This window comes from Hylobates moloch, unplaced genomic scaffold, assembly GCF_009828535.3.
Source record: "Hylobates moloch isolate HMO894 unplaced genomic scaffold, HMol_V3 SCAFFOLD_12, whole genome shotgun sequence".
Classification (NCBI taxonomy): domain Eukaryota; kingdom Metazoa; phylum Chordata; class Mammalia; order Primates; family Hylobatidae; genus Hylobates; species Hylobates moloch.
The window spans coordinates 49,114,906-49,139,648 of NW_026652287.1; the positions used below are offsets into that span (position 1 = coordinate 49,114,906).

Consider the following 24,743-nt stretch of genomic DNA (forward strand, 5'->3'; position numbering starts at 1 on the left):
TCCACTGGCACTTTCTATGGAGCCTTGGGCAAGTCACTTTGATCTCTTAGGTGCTACAAGGGGTTTTGGGGCAATAAATAACCCAGCAAGCTTGCTCACATGCTGAGGGTGAGACCTCATACAGGTGGGGGAGGGTGTTTTGAGACTTAGCTGAGAATGGGTGACACCCCATGTGGACATATTTATTGGACAGCAAGAAGCATATGGTCTCTATGCTGGATGGGAATGATATATATCAATGACACATTATCCCAGGCTGGCCTCTTCTTTTCGTTTCTTAAATACACAAGGTCTTGGCAGGGTGCGGTGGCTCACACCTGTAATCCCAGCCCTTTGGGTGGCGGGTGGATCGCTTGAGCCCAGGAGTTTGAGACCAGCCTGGGCAACATAGTGAGACCCCATCTCTACAAAAAAATATTGAAAATTAGCCAGACATGGTAGTGCATGCTGGTAGTCCCAGCCACTCAAGGGGCTGAGATGGGAGAATCACCTGATCCCAGGAAGTCAAGGCTGCAGTGAGCTATGATTACACCACTACACTCCAGCCTGGGCAACAGAGTGAGAACCTATTTCAAGAAAAAAAAAAGAAATACACATCGTCTTGCTCTGTCATCCAGGCTGGAGTGCAGTGGTGGAATCACGACTCACCGCAGCCTTGAACTCCTGGGCTCAAGCAATCCTCCTACCTCAGCAATATAGCGAAACCCCCACCTCCACAAAAATATTTTTTTAGTGTAGCCGGGTGCGGTGGTGCATACCTATAGTCCCAGCTACTCAGGAGGCTGAGGCAACAGGGTCTCTTGAGCCTGAGAGGACAAGGCTGCCGTGAGCTCTCAGGGCACCACTGCACTCCAACCTGGGCAACAGAGTGAGATGCCATCTCTCAAAACAAAAGAAAAAGAAAGGGGGCACAGACTCTGGAGTCAGACTGGCAAGGGCTGAGCCTCAGCTCTACCACTTACCAGCTCTGTAACCTTAAGTTACTTACCCTCTCTCTATGCCTTAGTTTCTTCATTTGTAAAATGTGGATAATGTACCTGCTCCTTAGGGCAGTTGTGAAAGTGAAGGCACTTAGAACTAAGTGCCTGGTAGTCAGTAAAGATGAAGGGAGGCTGGGCGCGGTCGTTGGCTCACAACTGTAATCCCAGCACTCTGGGAGGCCAAGGCGGGCAGATCACTTGAGGTCAGGAGTTCCAGACTAGCCTGGCCAACATGGCGAAACCCTCTCTCTACTAAAAATATAAAAGTTAGCCGGTCATGGTGGTGCATGCCTGTAGCCCCAGCTACGCTGGAGGTTGAGACAGGAGAATCGCTTGAACCCAGGAGATGGAGGCTGCAGTGAGCTGAGATCATGCTACTGCACTCCGGCCTGGGTGACAGAGGGAGAGTCCATCTCAAAAACAAAACAAAACAAAAAAACAAGATGAAGGAAATGTGTGCACAGAGTTCCATCTTTGCAGTGTGTTACAGTGCTCAGTAGATTCAGAGACTCATTTAGATGAGAGATGGGACTAGGGGTGGTGTCTCACACCTATAATCCCAAAGCTTTGGAAGGCCAAGGCAGTAGGATCACTTGAGCCCAGGCGTTTGCAACCAGCCTGGGCAACATACTGAGACCCCATCTCCACAAAAAATAAAAAAATAAAAAAAGATAGGCGGGGCACAGTGGCTCACGCCTGTAATCCCAGCACTTTGGGAGGCCAAGGTGGGCGGATCATTTGAGGTCAGGACTTTGAGACCATCCTGACCAACATGGTGAAACCCCATCTCTACTAAAAAATACAAAAATTAGCCAAACATGGTGACGGGTGCCTGTAACTCCAGCTACTCAGGAGGCTGAGGCAGGAGAATCGCTTGAACCCGGGAGGCAGAGGTTGCAGTGAGCTGAGATCGTGCCACTGCACTCCAGCCTGGACGACAGAGCGAGACGCCGTCTGAAAGAAAAGATAGATGAGAGGTGGGTGGAGGGGTGTGAGTGAACGGCCGTCCTGATGAGATTGCTCCTTGCAGAGGAATGAAGGTGATAGAAAACCGGGCCATGAAGGATGAGGAGAAGATGGAGATTCAGGAGATGCAGCTCAAAGAGGCCAAGCACATTGCGGAAGAGGCTGACCGCAAATACGAGGAGGTGAGTGCGGCTGGCAGATGGCGCAGCAGCAGGAAGTGGGAGGAAATGCATCTGCTGAGATAGGGAGGACGCCGGGGCCAACGAAAGGAAGCTCTCGGTTAGGTCAGCTGTCCTCCTGCGTGAACATATGTTTGTCCAGAGACAGCCACTTGGCTAGGAAACTATCTTTCACAATGCCAGAAAGTGCCGCGGATGCTTGTCTAACGTAATGGGAAAACCGAATGATCAGCTCACTTGTGTCATTAGCAGGGAGTTTTGGCACAGCTGGGCAAAAATGGAGGATTGTGGTCCCAAGCCATGGAGTTTCATACCATGAAAGCTCAGGCCCTCCTTTGCCTCCCTCGATGGCTCAGCTCTTCCCTCCCTCCTCTTGTCTGCCTCGCTCCTCGGGCCTGAGGAAGAGAATCAGGATTTCCTCCAGGCCCCAGGATGGCTCTTTCAGTTGAAGCGCCAGCAAAAGGCCAGGTGCGGTGGCTCGTACCTGTAACCCTAGCACTTCGGCCGAGGCGGGAGGATCACCTGAGGCCAGGAGTTTGAGACCAGCCTGGGCAACATAGTGAGACCCCCATTTCTAAAAATAATAATAATTAGCTGGGTGTGGTGGCATGCACCTGTAGTCCCAGCTACTTGGGAGGCTGAGGCAGGAGGCTCGCTTGAGCCTGGGAAATCAAGGCTGCAGTGAGCTCTGACTGCACCACTGCACTCCAGCCTTGGAGACAGAACAAGACCCTCTGTCAAAAACATAAAAAAGGGCCGGGCATGGTGGCTCACGCCAGTAATCCCAGCACTTTGGGAGGCCGAGGCAGGCAGATCACCTGAGGTCATGAGTTCATGACCAGCCTGGCCAACATGGTGAAACCCCGTCTCTACAAAAAATACAAAAATTAGCTGGGCGTGGTGGCGCATGCCTGTAAGCCCAGCTTTTTGGGAGGCTGAGACAGGAGAATCACTTGAACCCAGGAGGCGGAGGTTGCAGTGAGTCAAGGTTGCGCCACTGCATTTCAGCCTGGGTGATGGAGTGAGACTCTGTCTCAAAAAAATAAAAAAGAGGCCGGGTGTGGTGGCTCATGCCTGTAATCCCAGCACTCTGGGAGGCCGAGGCAGGTGGATCAGGAGGTCAGGAATTCGAGACCAGCCTGGCCAATATGGTGAAACCCCATCCCGACTGAAAATACAAAAATTAGCTGGGCGTGGTGGCACGCGCCTGTAGTCCCAGCTACTTGGAAGGCTGAAGCAGGAGAATCGCTTGAACCCAGGAGGTGGAGGTTGCAGTGAGCCGAGATTGCGCCACTGCACTCCAGCCTGGGCAACAGAGGGAGACTCTGTCCCCCCAGAAAAAAAAGAAACACCAGAAAAACCCATGTTGCCGCTCGTCTAGGGGTCTGGGTGGGGCATCACTGGGGGCTGTCTGCAGTGGTTGAGAGGGGACACGGCTGGTAGGGATCGGGCTCAGCTGGGCTTTTCTGTCTCTGCAGGTAGCTCGTAAGCTGGTCATCCTGGAGGGTGAGCTGGAGAGGGCAGAGGAGCGTGCGGAGGTGTCTGAACTGTGAGTGGCAGAACAGGGCTGAGTGAGGCTGGCTCAGTTCCTGGGGCAGAGTGGGAGGGAGCTGGCTGTGTTGGGAACTGGCTCTGACTGGGGCCTCTGCTCAAGTGGACGGGCGTCAGGGGCTCATGGCTCATCCTTTCTCTTGGCTTCCGTGACAAAGAGAGGTGGTGACTTGTTCTTACTGCCATGGGAAGCACTGCCCACGTGTTGACCCTTTCTGCAAAGATATGAGGAAATAGGAGTGAGACAGGAGGCAACAAGGAAGCCCAGAAGTCCCATTTTCCCAGAGAGGATATCTCAGGGGACTGTGCCATCTTAACAGAACACTGACCTGCTCCAGAAGGCAGGCTCCCCCGGTCAGTATGTAAATGCTTTACTCCTGTCAGTGTTTGGCTGTGACACATTCCTGGGGGGAAGGTGAGAAGCTGAACAAGAATCCCACAAGCAAGCACCGAAAAACAAAACGCCTGTCCTCTTGGCCCCGGGTGAGGAATTCAGCCCCACAGAGCATCCTAGAGTGCTGAGAGAGATCTGGTTTCACAAATCCACTCCGGGCTTCCTTCCCGGAGCGTCCCCTGCAGGAGTCTGCCCGCCGCCTGCCCTCGGTCCCATTCTTAAACACCTTCTGGAGTCGGCCTCATCAATCATAGATTTCACAAGTCCTTGCAGCCTTACCCTTGGCAGAAGACCAGGAGTGTTTTCCAAGCCCTCCAAATACTCCTCAGGCGCGCCTCGCCTCTGCCTGGTATGAGAAGGCTTTGATAAGCCCATAGTATCGCACTGCAGAAAAATCCATTAACATTTTCCCCCCACATTCCTTCACACCCCCCCTGTGGGGGGGGCTGTGTAGGTTTCTCCTTTTGAAAATTTACTGTAGGGGCAATTGCTATTGTTGCCGGCTGTAAGGGAAGATAAGACACAAAAATCCTTTGTCTTTGTGCAGAAAATGTGGTGACCTGGAAGAAGAACTCAAGAATGTTACTAACAATCTGAAATCTCTGGAGGCTGCATCTGAAAAGGTTGGTTGGTGGTTGGCTTGAGCTGGAGGGTGGCTTGCTGGACTTTGTTCTTTTCTTCTCCCGAGGGATGCAGGAGCCTGTCAGGGTATGGGGAATCTGACCTTTATTTAACAGTAGCGTTGGTGCCTGGCAGCCAGGGTTTTTCCCCTACAGAAAGAGCTGGATTTCTCATGCACACTCTCGGGTCCTCTTCCATGGGGTCTGAGCACCATCTTTGATCTCCATCTCAGGAGGATAGAGATAGAACATGAGGCTCTTCTTAGCCAGATCTGAGCATAGTCGTATAAATAAATACAGAGCCTCCCTCTCACCTGATTCCCCTGGTTCCTCCACAAATACCGTCTCAAAGGTATAGCAATGATCAGAGGTGGAACTGGGCTTTTTAGTTTGAAACAGCACCCAAAGCAGTCGCTACGTGGCAGCTGTATCAGGAACAAAGGACACACTTCCATGGCCGAGCCCCAATGAATTCCCCAGCCTCTTCTCTTCCTCATTCTTGCTCCTGCTTTTGCAGTTTCACAGACATTCTTTGTTCTCCCATCACCTCCACCCCCCCCCCCTTTTTTTTTTTTTTTTTTTTTGAGACAGAGTCTTGCTCTGTTGCCCAGGCTGGAATTCAGTGGCATGATCATAGTTCATTGCAGCCTTGAACTCCCGGGTTCAAGCGATCCTCCCACCTCAGCCACCACCTGCTATTCACTCAGCTGGGTGTGGCTTTCCTTTTGCATGATAAACCCTATTCAGCCTTTTTTCTTTCTTTCTTTTTTTTGAGACAGGGTCTCACTCTGTCACCCAGGCTGGAGTGAAGTGGCGTGATCTCAGCTCACTGCAGCCTTCGACCCCCGAGTTCAAGCAATTCTCCCACCTCAGCCTCCCGATTACACGCTAATTTTTATAATTTTTTGGTAGAGACGAGGTTTCACCATGTTGGCCAGGCTGGTCTTGAACTCCTGATCTCAAGTGATCTGCCCACCTCGGCCTCCCAAAGTGCTAGGATTACAGGCATGACCCACTGCACCTGGCCTAGAGATGAGATCTTGCTGTGTTGCCCAGGCTGGAGTGTAGTGGTGTGATCATAGCTCACTGCAGGCCCCAAACTCCTGGGCTTAAATAATCCTATCACCTCAGCTTCCTGAGTAGCTAGGACTTGCAGGCATGTGCCACTACTCCAAAACTGTATTTTTTTTTTTTTTTTTTTTTGTAGAGCACAGTCTATGTTGCCCAGGCTGATATTAAATTCCTGGCCTCAAGTGATCCTCCCGCCTCAGCCTACCAAAGTGCTGGGATTACAGGCATGGGCCACCGTGCCCGGCTAATTTTTCTAATTTTTGGTAGAGACGAGGTTTCATCATGTTGGCCAGGCTGGTCTTGAACTCCTGGCCTCAAGTGATCCTCCCACCTCAGCCTCCCAAAGTGCTGGGATTACAGGCGTGGGCTGCCGAGCCTGGCCTCCTATTCATCCTTTGAGCTTCTGCTTAAACACCACTTCTGAGAGGCCTTCTCTGATTTCTCATCTAGGTTAGGTATTTCTCTGCTGTGTAGCCCTGTCTATACTTTTGTTGGCATTATGATTTCTTACATTTATTATAGTTACTCCATTAATTGCATGCCTTCCTTGCTAGATTGTAAGTTGCAAGGACAGGAACCATGTCGTCTTGTTCAGAGTTGTGTCCCTAGTACTAGCATTGTGCCTGGCCTATATCTGTAGTGTGTGTGTGTGTGATTTTTTTTTTCTTTTTTTTTTTTTTTTTTTTAGCAGAGATGGTGTTTCACCACGTTGCCCAGGCTGATCTTAAACTCCTGGCCTCGAGTGATCCACCTGCCTCTGTCTCCCATATGTGCCAGCCCTGGCATATATCTGATACTTAGATGTGTAAGGAATGAATGCAGTCAGTGTGTGTGTGCCAGACACTGCCCCGGGCCAGGGGGATAGATGTAACACCACTAATACGGCAGCTGCTTTGTTTTGTTTTGTTTTGTTTTGTGATGGAGCCTTGCTGTGTCGCCCAGGCTGGAGTGCAGAGGCGCGATCTCGGCTCACTGCAACCTCCACCTCCTAGGCTCAAGCAATTCTCCTGCCTCAGCCCCCTGAGTAACTGGGAATACAGGCTCACACACCACGCCCAGCTAATTTTTGTATTTTTAGTAGAGATGGGGTTTCACCATGTTGGCCAGACAGGTCTCAAACTCCTGACCTCAAGTGATCCACCCACCTTGGCCTCCCAAAGGGCTGGGATTACAGGCGTGAGCCACTGTGCCCAGCCTGGCATCTGCTCTTGAAGAGCTCAGAGTCTAGTCTAGTGGAAGGGATTGACAAAGTCACAAAGTGCTTTGGGAATACAATAGAGGGACCTTGGTAGATTGTGAACGGTGTCACCAAGGAGGCGACATTTAAAACAGCTGTAGATCCAGCACGGTGGCTCATGCCTGTAATCCCAGCACTTTAGAAAGCCGAGGCGGGAGGATCGCTTGAGCTCAGAAGTTCGAGACCAGCCTGGGCAGCATGGAGCGATCCCGTCTCTACCAAAAATACAAAAACCAGCCGGGCACGGTGGCGCATGCTTGTGATCCCAGCTACTCGGGAGGCTGAGGTGTGAGCATCACTTGAGCCTGGAGGGCGGAAGTTGCATTGAGCCAAGATTGCCCCACTGCACTCCAGAGTCAGGCTTCAGTCATGACTTGATCACTTAATAGCCATGTGACCCTAGGCAAAATAATAACTTCACCTTTCTGCGACCCTTTCCTCCCCTATAAAATGGGATTACGGATACCAGTCTGTGATGCCATTGACTATGTCTGGCCCATGGTAAGCAGCTAATAATAAGTGTTAGTTATTATTGGGAGGCTGAGGCAGGCGGATCACCTGAGGTCAGGAGTTCGAGACCAGCCTGGCTGGCCATGATGGCGAAACCCCGTCTCTACTAAAAATAACAAAAATTAGCCGGGCGTGGTCGTGGGCGCCTGTAGGCCCAGCTACTTGGGAGGCTGAGTCAGGGGAATTGCTTCAGCCCAGGAGGCAGAAGTCACAAGTCACAGTGAACTGAGATCGTACCACTGCACTCCAGCCTGGGCAACAGAGCAAGATTCTGTCTGAAAAAAAAAAAAAGAAAGAAAGAAAAGAAAAGTATAATTTCTGGTGGGTCATCATGGGGAGGGGAACATTCCGTGCTAAGGAGCGCATTCATGGACAGGGACTGGGACTTAGGAGTCCGCAGATTATGATCAGGGAGTGCCTGTCACCCTGGGGAAGGTGGTGGAGAATGGGGTTGGAAATACAGAGGAGGCCTTGAGTGACACAGATTCCCAGTTATCTCCCCCTTTCTTCACCATACTTTTTATCTCAAGTTATCAGTTCAGGCCTTCTGATCAATACCATCCTAGAGGACTCTCCCCCACATCCTCTGCATTTCACACATATTTCTTCTGCTGGGGAAAGGTGCCTGCCTCTACTCTACCTACTTTTTTTTTTTTTTTTCTTTTTGAGATGGAGTCTCCCTCTGTCGCCCAGGCTGGAATGCAGTGGCGCCATCTGGGCTCACTACAGCCTCCACCTCCTGGGTTTAAGCAATTCTCATGCCTTAGCCTCCCGAGTAGCTGGGATTACAGGCACCCACCACCACACCTGGCTAATTTTTGTATATTTAGTAAAGACAGGGTTTCGCCATGTTGGCCAGGCTGGTCTCGAACTCCTGACCTCAAGCGATCCACCCGCCTTGGCCTCCCAGAGTGCTGGGATTACAGGCGTGAGCCACCATGCCTGGCCTGCTTACTTCTTTTTATGCTTCTTCCTTCTTTTTTTTTGAGATGGGGTCCTGCCCTGTTACCCAGGCTAGAGTGTAGTGGTCCAATCAGAGCTCTCTGCAGCCTTGAATTCCAGAGTTCAAGCCATCTTCCCTCCTCAGCGTCCCCATTAGCTGGGACTACAGGTGCTCACCACCATGACTGGCTAATTTTTAAATTCTTTGTAGAGACGGGGTCTCACTATGTGACCCAGGTTGGTCTCAAATTCCTGGGCTCAAGTAATCCTCCCACCATGGTCCCCCAAAACACGAATCACAGGTGAGAGCCACCACACCCAGCCCTCCTTTTCTTTCTTTCTTTTTGTTTTTTTTTTTTTTTTTTTTTTTTTTTTGTCTGTTTGTTTTTTTGAGATGGAGTCTTGCTCTGTCACCTAGGCTGGAGTGCAGTGGCGTGATCTTGGCTCACTGCAACCTCCGCCTTCCAGGTTCGAGCGAGTCTTCTGCCTCAGCCTCCCCAGTGGCTGGGACTACAGGCGCGTGCCACCACACCTGGCTAATTTTTGTGTTTTTAGTAGAGATGGGGTTTCACCATGTTGGCCAGGCTGGTCTCGAACTCCTGACCTTATGATCCCCCAGCCTCAGGCTCCCAAAGTGCCAGGATTCCCATGAGCCACCGTGCCCAGCTGGGCCTCCTTTTCTTAAAGCAATGTTTTGGTTTCTCCCACAGTATTCTGAAAAGGAGGACAAATATGAAGAAGAAATTAAACTTCTGTCTGACAAACTGAAAGAGGTGAGTGTGGTTGCACCCAGCAAGCTCTGGTTTCTCTTCGGGCTGGTCTTGAAGCCATGATAGTAACTCCTTTCTTCTTATCTAGGCTGAGACCCGTGCTGAATTTGCAGAGAGAACGGTTGCAAAACTGGAAAAGACAATTGATGACCTGGAAGGTATGAGGTTACCATCTAAATGTTTGCCTTGCCCTGCCTCCTCCTCCGGGACACATCCACAGACAGTTGGGGAATGTCTGTGGAGGGGGTGGGTTGGGCCTTGTTTGCCTTAGGAAAGTAAAGCACTTAGTGATGTCACATCTGGATGTCTTGGAACACTGGAATAGGATAATGCAAATCATTCAGGCTTGACTGGCCTTTTTTTTTTTTTTTCTTGAGACGGAGTCTGGCTCTGTCTCCCAGGCTGGATGGAGTGCAGTGGCGCCATCTCGGCTCACTGCAACCTCCGCCTCTCGGGTTCAAGTGATTCTCCTGCCTCAGCCTCCCAGGTAGCTGGGACTACAGGCGTGCGCCACCACACCTGGCTAATTGAATTGCCACTTTCAGGAGGTAAAATATCTCTGCTTAGTTAGTCCCATGAGCAAGTATAGAGAAACAAGTGTGGCTCTCTCTGATTAAAAAAAATAGTAATAATAAATAAAAAATCTCAGGCCGGGTGCAGTGGCTCAAGCCTGTAATCCCAGCACTTTGGGAGGCCAAGGCGGGCGGATCACTTGAGATCAGGAGTTTGAGACTAACCTGGCCAACATGGTGCACGTGGTGGTGCACGCCTGTAATCCCAGCTACTGGGGAGGCTGAGGCAGGGAGAATCGCTTGAACCCGGGAGGCAGAAGTTGCAGTGAGCCAAGATCACGCCACAGCTCTCCAGCCTGGGCAACAGAGCCAGACTCCATCTCAAAAAAAAAAAATCTTCACAATTTCCTTCTGTTTGCTCATTTCTGATAGATGCCTTGCATTTTTTTTTTTTTACATGCCTTGCATTTTTGCAGAAGCTCTGTCCCAGGGAGCTCAAAGCTTATCATAGTATTAAAAAAAAAAAAAAAAACAAATACAGAAAATGTAGGCACTGCAATAAAGACTCTAGTCTGCAAGTCTGGGGCCCACATCTCCCAGAATTTCTTCAAGAGTTCCAATGTTTAACATTCGGCCTCAGAAATTCCAGAATCTCGGGGTTCAAATGGAATCTTCCAAACTGCCCATTCCACCCAGAAAGGACACATTCTTCAGACCATGTGTTCCAATGTGTTTTTGGGGAAGTGAGGTTCCCATATAAGGGAAAATGCCCCATTCCAAAATACGACCTTTGGACAGGGTGACGTCATTGGAAATCCGAAATAAACTGAGGGGTGGGGACTAGTGGGGGGAAGCTCTGTCACTTCTGGTTACCACTGTTTTGAAGCTTCATTGTGGCTAATCTCCCTGCAGAACCTCAAACCACTTAGAGATCACTCCATAGATTTTTGGTTTTCTTCATCTGTTTCACATGGAACACAACTTTCTCCTAGTCTGTGCTTGTTTGCTCACGTTTTTTTTTCTTCCTCTTGTGGTTCATCTGTGGCACTCCATTCCGACCCTTGCCTTCTGTCCCCTGTACTACTTCTGAACTGTCTCCCTGGGGACCTCCGCCCTCTAGATGAGTTATACGCTCAGAAGCTCAAGTACAAAGCTATCAGCGAGGAACTGGACCACGCTCTCAACGACATGACCTCTCTCTGAGAGGCAGCCAGGTCGCTGCCCTCTGTCCTTCTCACATGGTGCCTCCTATGCCCCTGTGGGCTTCTAGGAGCTCCGGTGGCTAGGAGCTCTGGTGGCCTGCCTCCTGGTTTGAACGTCAGAGCCGTCTTCTGATGTGTCTGTGACTCTACAACCGAAATAAAGACGGGCAGTCCTCCTCTTCATGCCCCCTCATTCTCATTTTCTCCACTTGCTGCCTTTGAGCTGTAGCTGTGTGCCCTTAACCATAGCCTGAAACACAAAGTGGGTTGTTAGCCTCTCACTCACAAATGAAAAGCTTATTACAAAAAGAAAATTATGCCTACAGGATGCTTTTCTGAAGACGTGAAAACAAAAGCAAGCTGGGCATGTGCTCTCAGATACCGCTGTTAGCTAACAGCATCTGCAGGCCAATAGTTTTTTTTTTGTTTTTTTGTTTTGAGACAGGGTCTCGCTTTGTCACCCAGGCTGAAGTGCAGTGGCACTATCATAGTTCACTGCAACCTCCACCTTCAAGGCTCAAGCTATCCTCCCACCTCGACCTCCCAAGTAGCTGGAACTACAGGTGTGCACCACCACACAAGGCTAATTTTTGTACTTCTTTTTTTTTTTTTTTTTTGAGACAGAGTCTCGCTATGTCACCCAGGCTGGAGTGCAGTGGCGCAATCTTGGCTCACTGCAACCTCCGCCTCCTGGGTTCAAGCAATTCTCCTGCCTCAGCCTCCCGAGTAGCTGAGATTACAGGCATGTGCCACCACACCCAGCTAAATTTTTTTTTTGCATTTTTAGTAGAGATGGGGGTTTCACCATGTTGGCCAGGCTGGTCTCGAACTTCTGACCTTGTGATCCGCCTGCCTTGGCCACCCAAAGTGCAGGGATTACAGGCATGAGCCACCGCACCCGGCCATTTTTGTAGTTTTTGTAGAAGCGGGAGGGTTTCACTGTGTTGCCCAGGCTGGTCTTGAACTCCCGGGCTCAGGCAATCTGCCCACCTCACCCTCCCAGGGTGCTGCAGTTACAGGCATGAGCCACCGCGCCCAGCCCCAGTGGTTTTTCCTTAAATAGAAATTGTCGTGAATGGAGACTCATCCTTATAAACCGCTTAGGCAGCTTAAGAGTCAACAGGGATTTGGAAAAACCAGCAAGACTGTCGAAAATGAGGCTCCTCTTGAATGGGGCTTGAGCTACAGATTCAAATAGCAGCAATGACATTTTGATCTCCATTTCCTCCTTTTCTTGTGTCTTTTCTCTGTGTTACACTGTGACTGTGGTGACTGGGGCTTCCCGTGGCTTCACTGTTCATCCAGCTCCCAGTCCTGGGAGGAAGCTCACCTCCACACCCTGCCCTTAGAAAACTGACTGTACAAGGAGTGAACGGGCCTCCATGAACAGGGAAAGTGCTGTGACGTCAGAAGAAATGAATTCAGAATACTTTCCCGAATTCCAAAATTGCCTGAGACGCTAATATCAATCTCCATTCATATTTCAGTTAGTTATAACAGGAACCTTGCTTTAGTTTAGAATAGCTCTTAAGGTTGACCTGTGGGTATTAGAAGGTCATGCTTTTTCCTACATGAGGGTTATGGGGAAAACAAGGTCACACTTTTTTATTTTTTTCGAGACAGGGTCTCACTCTGTTGCCTGGGCTGGAGTGCAGTGGCGCCATCTTGGCTCACTGCAACCTCCGCCTCCTGGGTTCAAGTTATTCTCGTGCCTCAGCCTCCCGAGTAGCTGGGATTACAGTCGCGCACCACCACACTCAGCTAATTTTTGTACTTTCAGCAGAAACGGGGTTTCACCATGTTAGCTAGGCTGGTCTCAAACTCCTGGCCTCAACTGATCCACCCACCTCAGCTTCCCAAAGTGCTGGGATTAAAGGCGTGAGCCACTGTGCCCGGCCCAGGCTATGCTTTGCTTTTTTTCTTTTTCTTTTTGAGACGGAGTTTCACTCTTGTTGCCCACGCTGGAGTGCAGTGGCACCATCTCTGCTCACTGCAACCTCCGCCTCCCAGGTTCAAGCAATTCTCCTGCCTCAGCCTCCCAAGTGGCTGGGATTACAGGCATGCACCACCATGCCTGGCTAATTTTGTATTTTTAGTAGAGATGGGGTTTCACCATGTTGGCCAGACTGGTTTCGAACCCCTGACCTCAGGTGATCCACCCGCCTCGGCCTCCCAAAGTGCTAGGATTACAGGTGTGAGCCACTGCACCCGGCCCAAGCTGTGCTTTTCTAATGATCATAAACACCAATTTGTCAAAGATAATCCAAATTTCAAATAGTCCACCTGGTTCTCCCCTGCATCCTACCACTACTACCACCTCAAATTATCACAGATAATTGACATTGAGATGTTCAAGCCACATCTTCCAGACTACCCCTTGAACCTGGAAATGGCATGAAAATCTCCAACTAGATCCTGAATTTTCTGTATCCATTGTTATTCCTCATCCTATTTTTTTTTGTCCAGGTGGGAAGCTCTGTCCCCATTACTTTCTCCATTCATTCATTCCTCCAAAATGCACCTCCCCTAAACCACCTCCACCTTTCCACCCTTGGCCTCTCCCTGCTCCTAACTGCCGTCCATCCTGAACTTCTGCAAAAACCATTCCCCTCACACATTGCCATATATATGCCCTTGGAAAGATTACAGACTGTGTAGGGGGCTGGTTTTTGTTTGGAGTCTGTGTGTTTGTCCCTGGAATTTTTCCAGGCATTTCTGGACTCCACCCTTTGAAGTAACTATGCAGCCTGTCTATCCAGTTATTCTACCTAAGCACATAAGTGGAATTTCAGAGATTAGTGCTATGGCCAGGCACGGTGGCTCACGCCTGTAATCCCAACACTTTGGGAGGCCAAGGCAGGCAGGTCACTTGAGGTCAGAAGTTCGGGACCAACCTAGTCAACATGGTGAAACCCTGTCTCTACTAAAAATGCAAAAATTAGCCGGACGTGGTCATGGGGGCCTATAATCCCAGCTACTGGGGAGGCTGAGGTGGGAAAATCAATCACTTGAACCTGGGAAGCGGAGCTTGCAGTGAGCCAAGGTCGCACCATTGTACTCCAGCCTGGGCGACAGAGTGAGACTCCACCTCAAAAAAAAAGAAAAGAAAAGAGATTAGCCCCTATGGAGGTCTGCACTATCTGTTGATAGTCTGTGAGCCTTGTCATGATTCTCAAGGGCAGTTTACACTTTCAGGGAAAGTCATTTTATCTCAGACCTAACAACAAAATAGATGCTAAAGCATCTGAGTGACAAGATGAACCGAAATCAGGATTTGTAGTCAAGAGACCAGGGTTTAAGGCCCGGTGCAGTGGCTCACAATTGTAATCCCAGCATTTTGGGAGGCTAAGGCAGGCGGATCACTTGAGCTCAGGAGTTTGAGACCAACCTGGGCAACATGGCAAGACCCCATCTCTAAAATTATTCATAATAATATTTTATTTAAAAAAATTTTTTTAATTAAAAATAAAGAGACCAGGGTTTAAAATCCTAGGTCTACTACTTTAACCATGCCAACGTGACAAGCTGCTTAGGTTTTCTGCAGAATAAAGGTGATATCTCTATTACGAGGATTAAATGAGATAATGGAGAAACTGGCTCATACAGCATAGTCAGCATTCATTTAACATCTACTTACCCAGACTGGATAGGCCCAGGCCACTGATCTGTCTGATGGAATCCTCCCAGGTCATGGTCATTTGACGTGTGTGTGTGTGTGTGTGTGTGATGGAGTCCCACTCTGTCCCCCAGGCTGGAGTGCAGTGACGCAATCTCGGCTCACTGCAACCTCCACCTCCTGGGTTCCAGTGATTCTCCTGCCTCAGCCTCCTGAGTAGCTGGGATTACAGGTGTGCACCACCACACCTGGCTAATTTTTTGTATTTTTAGTAGAGATGGGTTTTGCCATGTTGGCCAGGCTGGTCTTGAACTCCTTACATCAAGGATCCATGGTGTCTCATGCCAGTAATCCCAGCACTTTGGGAGGCCGAGGGTGGGTGGATTGCATGAAACCAGCTTGGGCAACATGGCGAAACCTCATCTCTACTAAAAATACAAGAATTGGCTGGGTGTAGTGGCATGCACTTGTAGTCCCAGCTACTTGGGAGGCTGAGGTAGGAGGATCACTTGAGCCTAGGAGGTCAAGGCTGCAGTGAGCCATGATCATGCCACTGCACTCCAGCCTGGACAACAGAGCAAGACCCGGTTTAAAAATAAATAAATAAGAAAGGCTGCCATCTTCTGCAGTCTTTTTTCTTTGTGTAAATTTCCAGGCTGATGATATCACATTTTATGAGGCATTTTGCTTTCCCCTAGCATTTTAATGAGTCTTGGCCTTGTCCCTTATCAGCCATCACTTACTGCAAACTAAGTTCTCTCTCGTGCTCTGTCACGCATAGCTCTAAATGGCGTCTTTTTTCTTTCTTTTTTAATTTAAATTGTTTCATCAGCTCAGTCACTTAATAACGTGCCTATAGAATGGCTTAAATTTCGCATTTACCTGGGGTTTGTCTCCATTCCCCTGGATACATAGACAGTTACACAATTATGCGTATAACTTAAACAGCCATTCCCTGAAGCTCCGAAGGAAAGATGGGTTACAGGATTAGATTTAACTATCAAAGGCTCAGGGGCTAATTAACTAGCACTTGGGTGGAACTTTATATTAAGTCACGCATATCTAGGAATGAAATCTTATCTTCATGTAGCACGTCATAGGTTCTGAAGTATTTCTCATTTATTCCTCATCATAACCCCCACACCACACATTTATATCGTTACCCCCATTTGACAGATGGGGAAAACAGACCTAGGAAGGTTAGATGCTTACTTCAGTGATACAACTGGAGCTTCAGTTCAGGTATTCTGACTCAAGGGTTACCAGAGTTCACAAGGAAAAATACAGGACACCAACTTAAATCTGAATTTCAAATAAGCAATGAATAATCTTTTAATCGTTAAGTATATCTCATGCATAAGTATGTCTTATGCAACATTTGGGATATACTTACACTAAAATATTATTTGTGGTTTATCTGAAATTCAATTTAACTGGGCACCCTGCATTTTATCTTACAACTGTGACTCCCAAATTTGCTGCTTGTTCCTTAGTATTCTGTGATGTTCTGCTGTAATTAAAAATACAAAGTACTGGGCAGGCGTGGTGGCTATAACCTACCTGTAATCCCAGCACTTTGGGAGGCTGAGCAGACGGGTTCCTTGAGCCCAGGAGCTCAAGACCAGCCTGGGTAACATGGTGAGACCCTGTCTCTAGAAAAAATGCAAAAATTGGCCAGGTGGTGGCACGCACCTGCAGTCCCAGCTACGCGGGAGGCTGAGGTGGGAGGATGCCCTGAGCCCAGGGAAGTCAAGGCTGCAGTGATTCGTGATTACGCCACTCCACTTCAGCCTGGACAACAGAGTGAGACCCTGTCTCAAAAAAAAAAGTACTTTCTCTGTTGTGACTTTCACCCTGGCAGTTTCAGGTTTAGAAATGTTTTGAGGGGGCCGGGGGGTGCTGGGCATGGTGGCTCACACCTGTAATCCCAGCACTTTAGGAGGCTGAGGTGGGTGGATCACTTGAAGTCAAGAGTTCGAGACCAGCCTGGGTAACATGGTGAAACCCCTTCTCTACTAAGAATACAAAAATTAGCTGGGCGGTGGTGGCACGGACCTGTAATCCCAACTACTCGGGAGGCTGAGGCAGGAGAATTGCTTGAGCCTGGGAGGGGGAGGTTGCAGTGAGCCAAGATCGTGCCACTGCACTCCAGCCTGGAGACAGTGAGACCCTGTCTCAAGAAGAAAAAAAAAAAAGAAATCTTTTTTTCTTTCATTTAACAAATATGCTTATTAATTTATCTTTCCCCCTACTCTTAATCCTCATCAGAGAAACTTGCCCAGGCCAAAGAAGAGAACGTGGGCTTACATCAGACACTGGATCAGACACTAAACGAACTTAACTGTATATAAGCAAAACAGAAGAGTCTTGTTCCAACAGAAACTCCAGAGCTCCGTGGGTCTTTCTCTTCTCTTGTAAGAAGTTCCTTTTGTTATTGCCATCTTCGCTTTGCTGGAAATGTCAAGCAAATTATGAATACATGACCAAATATTTTGTATCGGAGAAGCTTTGAGCACCAGTTAAATCTCATTCCTTCCCTTTTTTTTTTCAAATGGCACCAGCTTTTTCAGCTCTCTTATTTTTTCCTTAAGTTGCATTTATTCCTAAGGTAGGCAGGGTATTTCCTAGTAAGCATACTTTCTTAAGACGGAGGCCATTTTGTTCCTGGGAGAATAGGCAGCCCCACACTTTGAAGAATACAGAACACAGTATCTAGTCGTGGATATAATTAAAATGCTGAAAACCATAACCTTTTGGGTCACCTGTTGGTCAAACTATAGGAGAGACCAGGGACCATCACTTGGGTAGGGATTTTCCATCCGGAGCCAATAAAAGGGCTGGTGGGGGCCAGGGGTGGCTATTGTGGGAAGTCATAACCCACAGATAGATTAACCTAAGAATCCTGGCCCTTCTCCACTCTGCAGCATGCAGAACAAACATCCTCTCAAGCAGTCAACGTAGAATGCTTGGGAAATAGTCATAATTACCCACATATAGTAATTCATAGATGGTAATTAATAGATCCTTGATGTGATGTTCTTTTGCATATTTCCTTCATTCTAAAGTTGTTCTCTGGCCGGGCGCGGTGGCTTTCGCTTGTAATCCCAACACTTTGGGAGGCCAGGATAGATCACTTGAGGTCAGGAGTTCGAGACCAGCCCAGCCAACATGGTGAAACCATACCTCTACTAAAAATACAAAAATTATGGTGACGCCTGCCTGTAGTCCCAGCTACTCAGGAGGCTGAGGCAGGAGGATCGCTTGAACCCAGGAAGTGGAGATTGCAGTGAGCCGAGATTGCACCACTGCACTCCAGCCTGGTCGACAGAGTGAGACTCCATCTCAAGAAAAAATAAAAATTAAGTTGTTCTCTGAAGAGCAAATGTCTCATTCCAGTAATGATCCACTCAGCAGGAATATGGTGGAGTTCAGTCCAATTCAGATCAGCCATATCCAAAAGACTACAAGTCATTACTAAGTTGAGCAAAAGAGTTTTTATCCATTAGCAGAAAGGGCCTCTCTGGCAGCAGAGATTAAAACTTGGCCCAACTTCATTTCCATACTTCAGGGAATAGCAAATTGAAGATTTACTTATCTAGGACTTGAATTCCTTCTTTGGGACCAAGTTAATAAAAGACCAAGAAACTCCTGATTAAACTGGATAATGAAGGATTCTGTAGACAGGGCTGCACGTATCGGCTTTGTTTGACTTCTCTTTTCTCAGTTAACATCTCAGAGCTGGAACATTCCACATTCCCCAGCAGCGTGTGGGGGCTGACTAAAGTTTACGATTCCGACTAAAAATCACCCTGCTTCTGGCTTATCTGAATCCCTTACCCACCCCACCCTACCACCCCACTCCTATTTATTCAGCACCACACTACCCAGGAAATACACTAGCAAATTGTGCAATGGAATAAAATCCACACTTTACTTTAGATTCTTGCAACTGTATCATATGTAATAGTATCACTTTTTCTACATTTTGGTCAAATAAATTTTTACATAAACTACAATTTGTGTGAATTTTAGAATGTGTGGGGCTACACAGAGCATTTTGGTTCAACAAATGTTAAAGGGATAGAAAGGGAAAATGACACAGCCAAGAATGTCGACAAGGTTATCTATTTGCTTTATACTGTGACTTCATGATACAAGGATGTTACAACCCGAGAGCACTCAGCCTCGGTCACTCGAAAACTCCTGGCCTTCCTTATCCCCTACCCTGCCTGAGCCAGGCTGTGAAGAATGAGTAGGATTTTAAGAGAGAAGAGCAGGGGAGATCGTCTCTGTTGTCTGAGTTAGGAAGGCCTGCCTGGCTAAGGCTTTCTAAGTTACACATATAAAGGAAAGCAGACCAGCAATGGGCACCATAGTGAGACCCATAGTGAGTCTACAAAAAATAACAAAAATTTGGCCAGGTGCAGTGGCCAAATTACACCTGTAATCCCAGCACTTTGGGAGGCTGAGGCAGGCGGACCGCTTAGGGCCAGGAGTTCAGGACCAGCCTGGCCAACATTGTGAAACCCCATCTCTACTAAAAACACAAAAATGAGCTGGGCATGGTGGTGCACACCTATAATCCCAGCGGGAGGCGGAGGTTGCGGTGAGCCGAGATCGCGCCACTGCACTCCAGCCTGGGTGACAGGGCGGGACTCTGTCTCAAACACACACACACAAATTAGTGGGGTATAGTGGCGTGTGCCTATAAGTCCCAGCTACTCTAGAGGCTGAGGAAGAAGGATCGCTTGAGCCAGGAGGCAGAGGATGCAGTGAGCTATGACTAGCCAGTGCACTCCAGCCTGGGGGACCGTCTTTGAGCAAGACCCTGTCTCAAAATAAGTAAATAAATAAAGCAAAGCAGAAGCAGAAAAGCTGGAAGGTAGGCTGAGCCCACACTGATGACAGCCTGAACTTAATTTAGTCAGGAGTGGAGAGCCACTAAAGACTAGAGGAGGCCGGGTGCGGTGGCTCACGCCTGTAATCCCAGCACTTTGGGAGGCTGAGGCAGGTGGATCATTTGAGGTCAGGAGTTCAAGACCGGCCTGGGCAACACGGTGAAACCCCGTCTCTACCAAAAATACAAAAATGAGCTGGGTGCACACCTGTAATCCCAGCTACTCAGGAAGCTGAGGCAGGAGAATCACTTGAACCCAGGAGGTGGAGGTTGCAGTGAGCTGAGATCATGCCATTGCACTTCAGCCTAGGCAACAGAGCAAGACTGTCTCCAAAAATAAAAAATAAAGACTAAAAAGATTGGAGGAGGCCGGGTGCGGTGGCTCACATCTGTAATCCCAGCACTTTGAGAGGCTGAGACGGGTGGATCACGAGGTCAGGAGATCAAGACCATCCTGGCTAACAGGGTGAAACCCCATCTCTACTAAAAATACAAAAAATTAACTGGGCATGGTGGCATGCACCTGTAATCCCAGCTACTCGGGAGGCTGAGGCAGGAGAATCACTTGAACCCAGGAGGCGGAGGTTGCAGTGAGCCAAGATCAAACCACTGCACTCCAGACTGGGTGACAGAGCAAGACTCCATCTAAGAAAAAAAAAAAAGACTGGAGGAAACAAGTCAAGCAATACATTAGGAAAATCCACTTAGCATTCATCTTTGAGAAGGTCTAGCATTGGGGTGGACTGAGGCAGGAAGCCCAGTTAGGAAAAGGTTTCAATAATTCAGTACGGGTTGCCATGGAATACGAGGGAAGAAGTGATTCGAAGGAAGTAATCTTAAAATGTAGCTCGCTGGATGGCAGAGAACTTAGAACAGAGTGTCAAAGACCACTACAGTTTCACTACCTGAATTTTGATATTTTGCCTCAAGATCTCCTTTTGAGGAGGGGAGGCAGTGAATCAGAAAGAAATGAAGGCCTTTAAAACATTAATGGAGTCTGCAGACAACTTCCTGTTATCGAAAAAATAAGAAGCCGGGCGCTGTGGCTCACACTTGTAATCCCAGCACTTTGGGAAGCCAAGGCAGGCAGATCATCTGAGGTCACAGACAGGCAGATCACCTGAGGTCAGGAGTTGGAGACCACTCTGGCCGACATGGTGAAACCCTGTCTCTACCAAAAATACAAAAATTAGCCAGGCATGGTGGCACACGTCTGTAATCCCAGCTACTTGGGAGGCTGAGACAGGAGAATTGCTTGAACCCAAGAGGCAGAGGGGGCAGTGAACCAAGATCTTGCCACTGCACTCCAGCTTGGGCAACAGATCAAGACTCTGTCTCAAAAATAAAACAAAGTAAAATAAAGTAACAGGCCGGGCACGGTGGCTCACGCCTGTAATCCCAGCCCTTTGGGAGGCCGAGGTGGGCGGATCACCTGAGGTTGGGAGTTTGAGACCAGCCTGACCAATATGGAGAAACCCCATCTGTACTAAAAATACAAAAAGCCGGGTGTGGGGGCGCATGCCTATAATCCCAGCTACTCGGGAGGCTGAGGCAGGAGAATCGCTTGAACCCGGGAGGCGGAGGTTGCCGTGAGCTGAGATCCTGCCACTGCACTCCAGCCTTGGCAACAAGAGCAAAACTGTCTTAAAAACAAACAGCAGGCAGAGACGGGGGAGGATAACGAGCCCAGCCCGGAGTTCAAGACCTGCTTGGGCAATATAGCGAGACCCCATTCTCCAAAAATAAATTAATAAAAAATAAATAACCGGCTGGGCATGGTGGCTGACACCTGTAATCCCAATATTTTGGGAGGCCGAGGCAGGCGGATCACTTGAATTCAGGAGTTTGAGACCAGCCTGGCCAACATGGTGAAACCCCATCTCCACTAAAAATATAAAAATTATCTGGGTGTGGTGGTGGGTGCCTATAATCCCAGCTACTCAGGAGGCTGAGGCAGGAGAATTATTTGAACCTGGGAGGTGGAGGCTGCAGTGAGCTGAGATCACGCCACTGCACTCCAGCCTTAGTGACAGAGACTGTCTCTAAATAAATAAAATAACCAAAAATGCACAGTTATAATAAAAGTATACAATTAAAGCATTTCCTTTAGACCAATCCAACCTTTAACGGGCACTGGGCTGATTTAGATGGTTGGTGCAGGGAATGTGAATGAATAAAGTCACCCCCTCCAATAAAGGCCCTGCCATGATTTGACCGAAGTTCCCCCTTTGTGTGTGTGTGTTTCTCCCTCCTCCCTCCCCACTTGGGTTGTAATCTCATCTTGGGATGCTGTTTTAGTCATGGTTGTGGCCTCAGCACTTCACACTTCACTGTGTTCAATGAACCTGTCCCAACTTTTGAGGAGTTCCCAGTGCCATGAAGTATGGCTGGAACACAGCATGAGATTAGAACCAGATTGTGAGGGATTTCAAACGCTAAGAGGAAGATTTTGGACTTTATCCTGCCCAGAGACCACAGATGGCTATTAAAGGAAGTGGTTTTTTTTGTTTTTTGAGACAGGGTTCCACTCTTGTCACCCAGGCTGGAGGGCAGTGGCGCGATCATGGCTCACAGCAGCCTCGACCTCCTGGGCTCAAGCAATCCTCCCACCTCTGCCTCCCAAGTAGCTGGGACTACAGACGTGTGCCCAGCTAATTTTTGTATTTTTAATAGAGACAGGGTTTCGCCATGTTGCCCAGGCTGGTCTCAAATGCCAGACCTCAAGTAACCTGGTTGCCTCAGCCTGCCAAAGTGCTGGGATTACAGGCATGAGCCACCGTGCCCAGCCTCAAGTATTTTAGAATAAGCACACTACAGGGTGGAATCTGGGTTAGAGAAAATGGTCAGGGAGACCAGTGGAGAAATGTGATGATTCCACTGTGGCAATGGAAATGGAAGAATGCAATTCAAGAGCTATTTTTTTTTTTATTTTTTACTTTTGAGACGGAGTCTTGCTCTGTCACCCAGGCTGGAGTGCAGTGGTGCGATCTCGGCTCACTGCAACCTCCGCCTCCCGGATTCAAGCGATTCTCCTGCCTCAGCCTCCTGAGTAGCTGGAATTACAGGTGCCCACCACACCCGGCTAGTTTTTTTAATTTTTAGTAAAAATGAGGTCTTACCGTGTTACCCGGGCTAGTCTCAAATTTCTAACTCAGGTGATCGGCCCACCTCAGCCTCCCAAAGTGCTGGGATTACAGGCATGAGCTACCGCGCCCAGCCCTCAAGAGCCATTTAGAACCTCCTTAAAAACCAGGATGTGACCGATGAGAGATTAAAGGCAGCTGTCAAAGACGGCTTAAGTTTCACTCCTAAGGAAAATCAGGACAAGCCAGTCTGGGTATTAGCTGATGGGTTCAGTTGTGAACATGCTGAGCTAGGAGTATCTGACAAATCCAAAGGGAGATGTCCTGAACGCAGGTGTACGTGAAGAGACGGGTGGGCTAAGGATAAAAAACTGAGAATGGTCAGCATGGATTACGAGCCCCCAGAAAATGAGAACAGAGACAGAACAACGAGGAACACAAACGCTAAGGGACAGGCAGAACCCCGCCCCCTGCAAAAAGACTGCACTGCGGTCTGAGAAAGAAAAAAAAAAACAAAGCAGGGGAGAGGTGGTAGGGAAAAAAAAAAAAAAAAAAAAAAGGGATAGGGGCCAGGCATGGTGGCTCACACCTGTAATCCCAGCACTTTGGGAGGCCAAAGTGGGCAGATCACCTAAGGTCAGGAGTTCGAGACCAGCCTGGCCAATATGGTGAAACTCCATCTCTACTAAAAATACAAAAATTAGCCAGATGTGGTGGCAAGCACCTGTAATCCCAGCTACTTAGGAGGGTGAGACAGCAGAATCGCTGCAACCCGGGAGGCAGAGGTTGCAGTGAGCTGAGATCGCGCCACTGCACTCCAGCCTAGGCAACGGCCAATATGGTGAAACTCCATCTCTACAAAAATACAAAAATTAGCCAGATGTGGTGGCAAGCACCTGTAATCCCAGCTACTTAGGAGGGTGAGACAGCGGCAGAGGTTGCAGTGAGCCGAGATCATGCCACTTTACTCCGGCCTGGGCGAAAGAGCGAGACTGTCTCATCTCAAAAAAAAAAAAAAAATGGTATAGGGCCAGGTGTGGTGGCTCATACCTGTGATCCCAGCTTTTTGGGAGGTGGAGGCTGGAGGATCGCTTGAGCCCAGGAGTTTGAGACCAGCCTGGGCAACACAGGGAGACCCCATTTCTACAAAAAATAAAAAAAATTAGCCTGCCATAGTATCGTGCAGATGTAGTCCCAGCTACTTGGGAGGTTGAGGTGGGAGGATGGCTTGAGCCCAGGAATTCCAGACCAGCCTGGGTAACATAGCAAGACCCCCATCTCTACAAAAAATAAACAAAAATTAGCCATGCGTGGTGGTGCATGCCAGTGGTTCCAGCTACTCTGGAGGCTGAGGTGGGAGAATCACTTGAGCCTGGGAGGCGGAGGTTGCAGTGAGTGAAATCACACCATTGCTCTCCAGCCTGGGCCACAGAATAAGACCCTGTCTCAAAAATAAGTAAATAAATAAAATGAGGATAATACCAAGAAAAAGGAATATTCAGAGGTGGTCAAGACTATCAGATAAATACCACAGAGGCTGAGGCCTGTAAAGTGGTCAATGCCTCTGGTTGAAGCTTTTTTAACCAGAGCTAGATTAGCAGAAGAATGAGCTGAAGTGGAAGGGAGGAGGAAAGGCTGGGCCCTCCTTCCACAGATCCTTAAGTGAGCCTCAAGGCCCTGGAGGCCCCAGAGTGACCTAGAACAGACTGGACCATCTCTAAGAAGCAGGGAGCCCTAGTGATCAAACTGCGGCCTGGAAGCTTGGCACTCTGAGTTCAGATACCAAATTCCCACTTTTGAGCAGGGAGGGGGAAAAAGTCACTTAACCTCTGGCTTCAGTTTTCTCACCATCAAATGGGGAAAAAAATAATGACATCATTTTGCTGGGCTGGTACTGGGACTAAAATTTTAAGAGTCAAGGGCTGGGCGCGGGGGCTCACGCCTGTAATCCCAGTACTTTGGGAGGTGGTGGCAGGCGGATCACGAGGTCAGGAGTTCGAGACCAGCCTGGCCAACACAGTGAAACCCCATCTCTACTAAAAATACAAAAAAATACACCACACCAGGCGTGGTGGTGGGTGCCTGGAATCCAAGCTACTTGGGAGGCTGAGGCCGGAGAATTGCCTGAACCTGGGAGGCAGAGGTTGCAGTGAGCCGAGATCGTGCCATTGCACTCCAGCCCTGGTGACCGTGGGAGACTCCATCTCAAAAAA

At 48.7% G+C, this 24,743-nt stretch overlaps 1 protein-coding gene across 9 annotated transcripts in view; it reads left to right on the plus strand.

The window, feature by feature from the left end:
- TPM4 (tropomyosin 4) overlaps positions 1-18,577 on the plus strand; it is a 35,281-nt gene extending 16,704 nt beyond the window's left edge. For 5 of the 9 annotated variants that reach the window (XM_032170011.3, XM_032170013.3, XM_058425085.1 and 2 more), the window contains exons 3-8: positions 2,011-2,128; positions 3,604-3,674; positions 4,618-4,693; positions 9,161-9,223; positions 9,309-9,378; positions 16,819-18,576. In XM_032170011.3, the coding sequence (XP_032025902.1) occupies positions 2,011-2,128; positions 3,604-3,674; positions 4,618-4,693; positions 9,161-9,223; positions 9,309-9,378; positions 16,819-16,901 (481 nt within the window). In that variant the 3' untranslated portion in view covers positions 16,902-18,576. Of the gene's footprint in view, positions 1-2,010; positions 2,129-3,603; positions 3,675-4,617; positions 4,694-9,160; positions 9,224-9,308; positions 9,379-10,852; positions 11,520-16,818 lie in introns of those variants that run through there. The other 4 variants (XM_032170009.2, XM_032170010.3, XM_032170014.2 and 1 more) reach the window with 3 other exon arrangements.
- Positions 18,578-24,743: the final 6,166 nt, after the last annotated feature.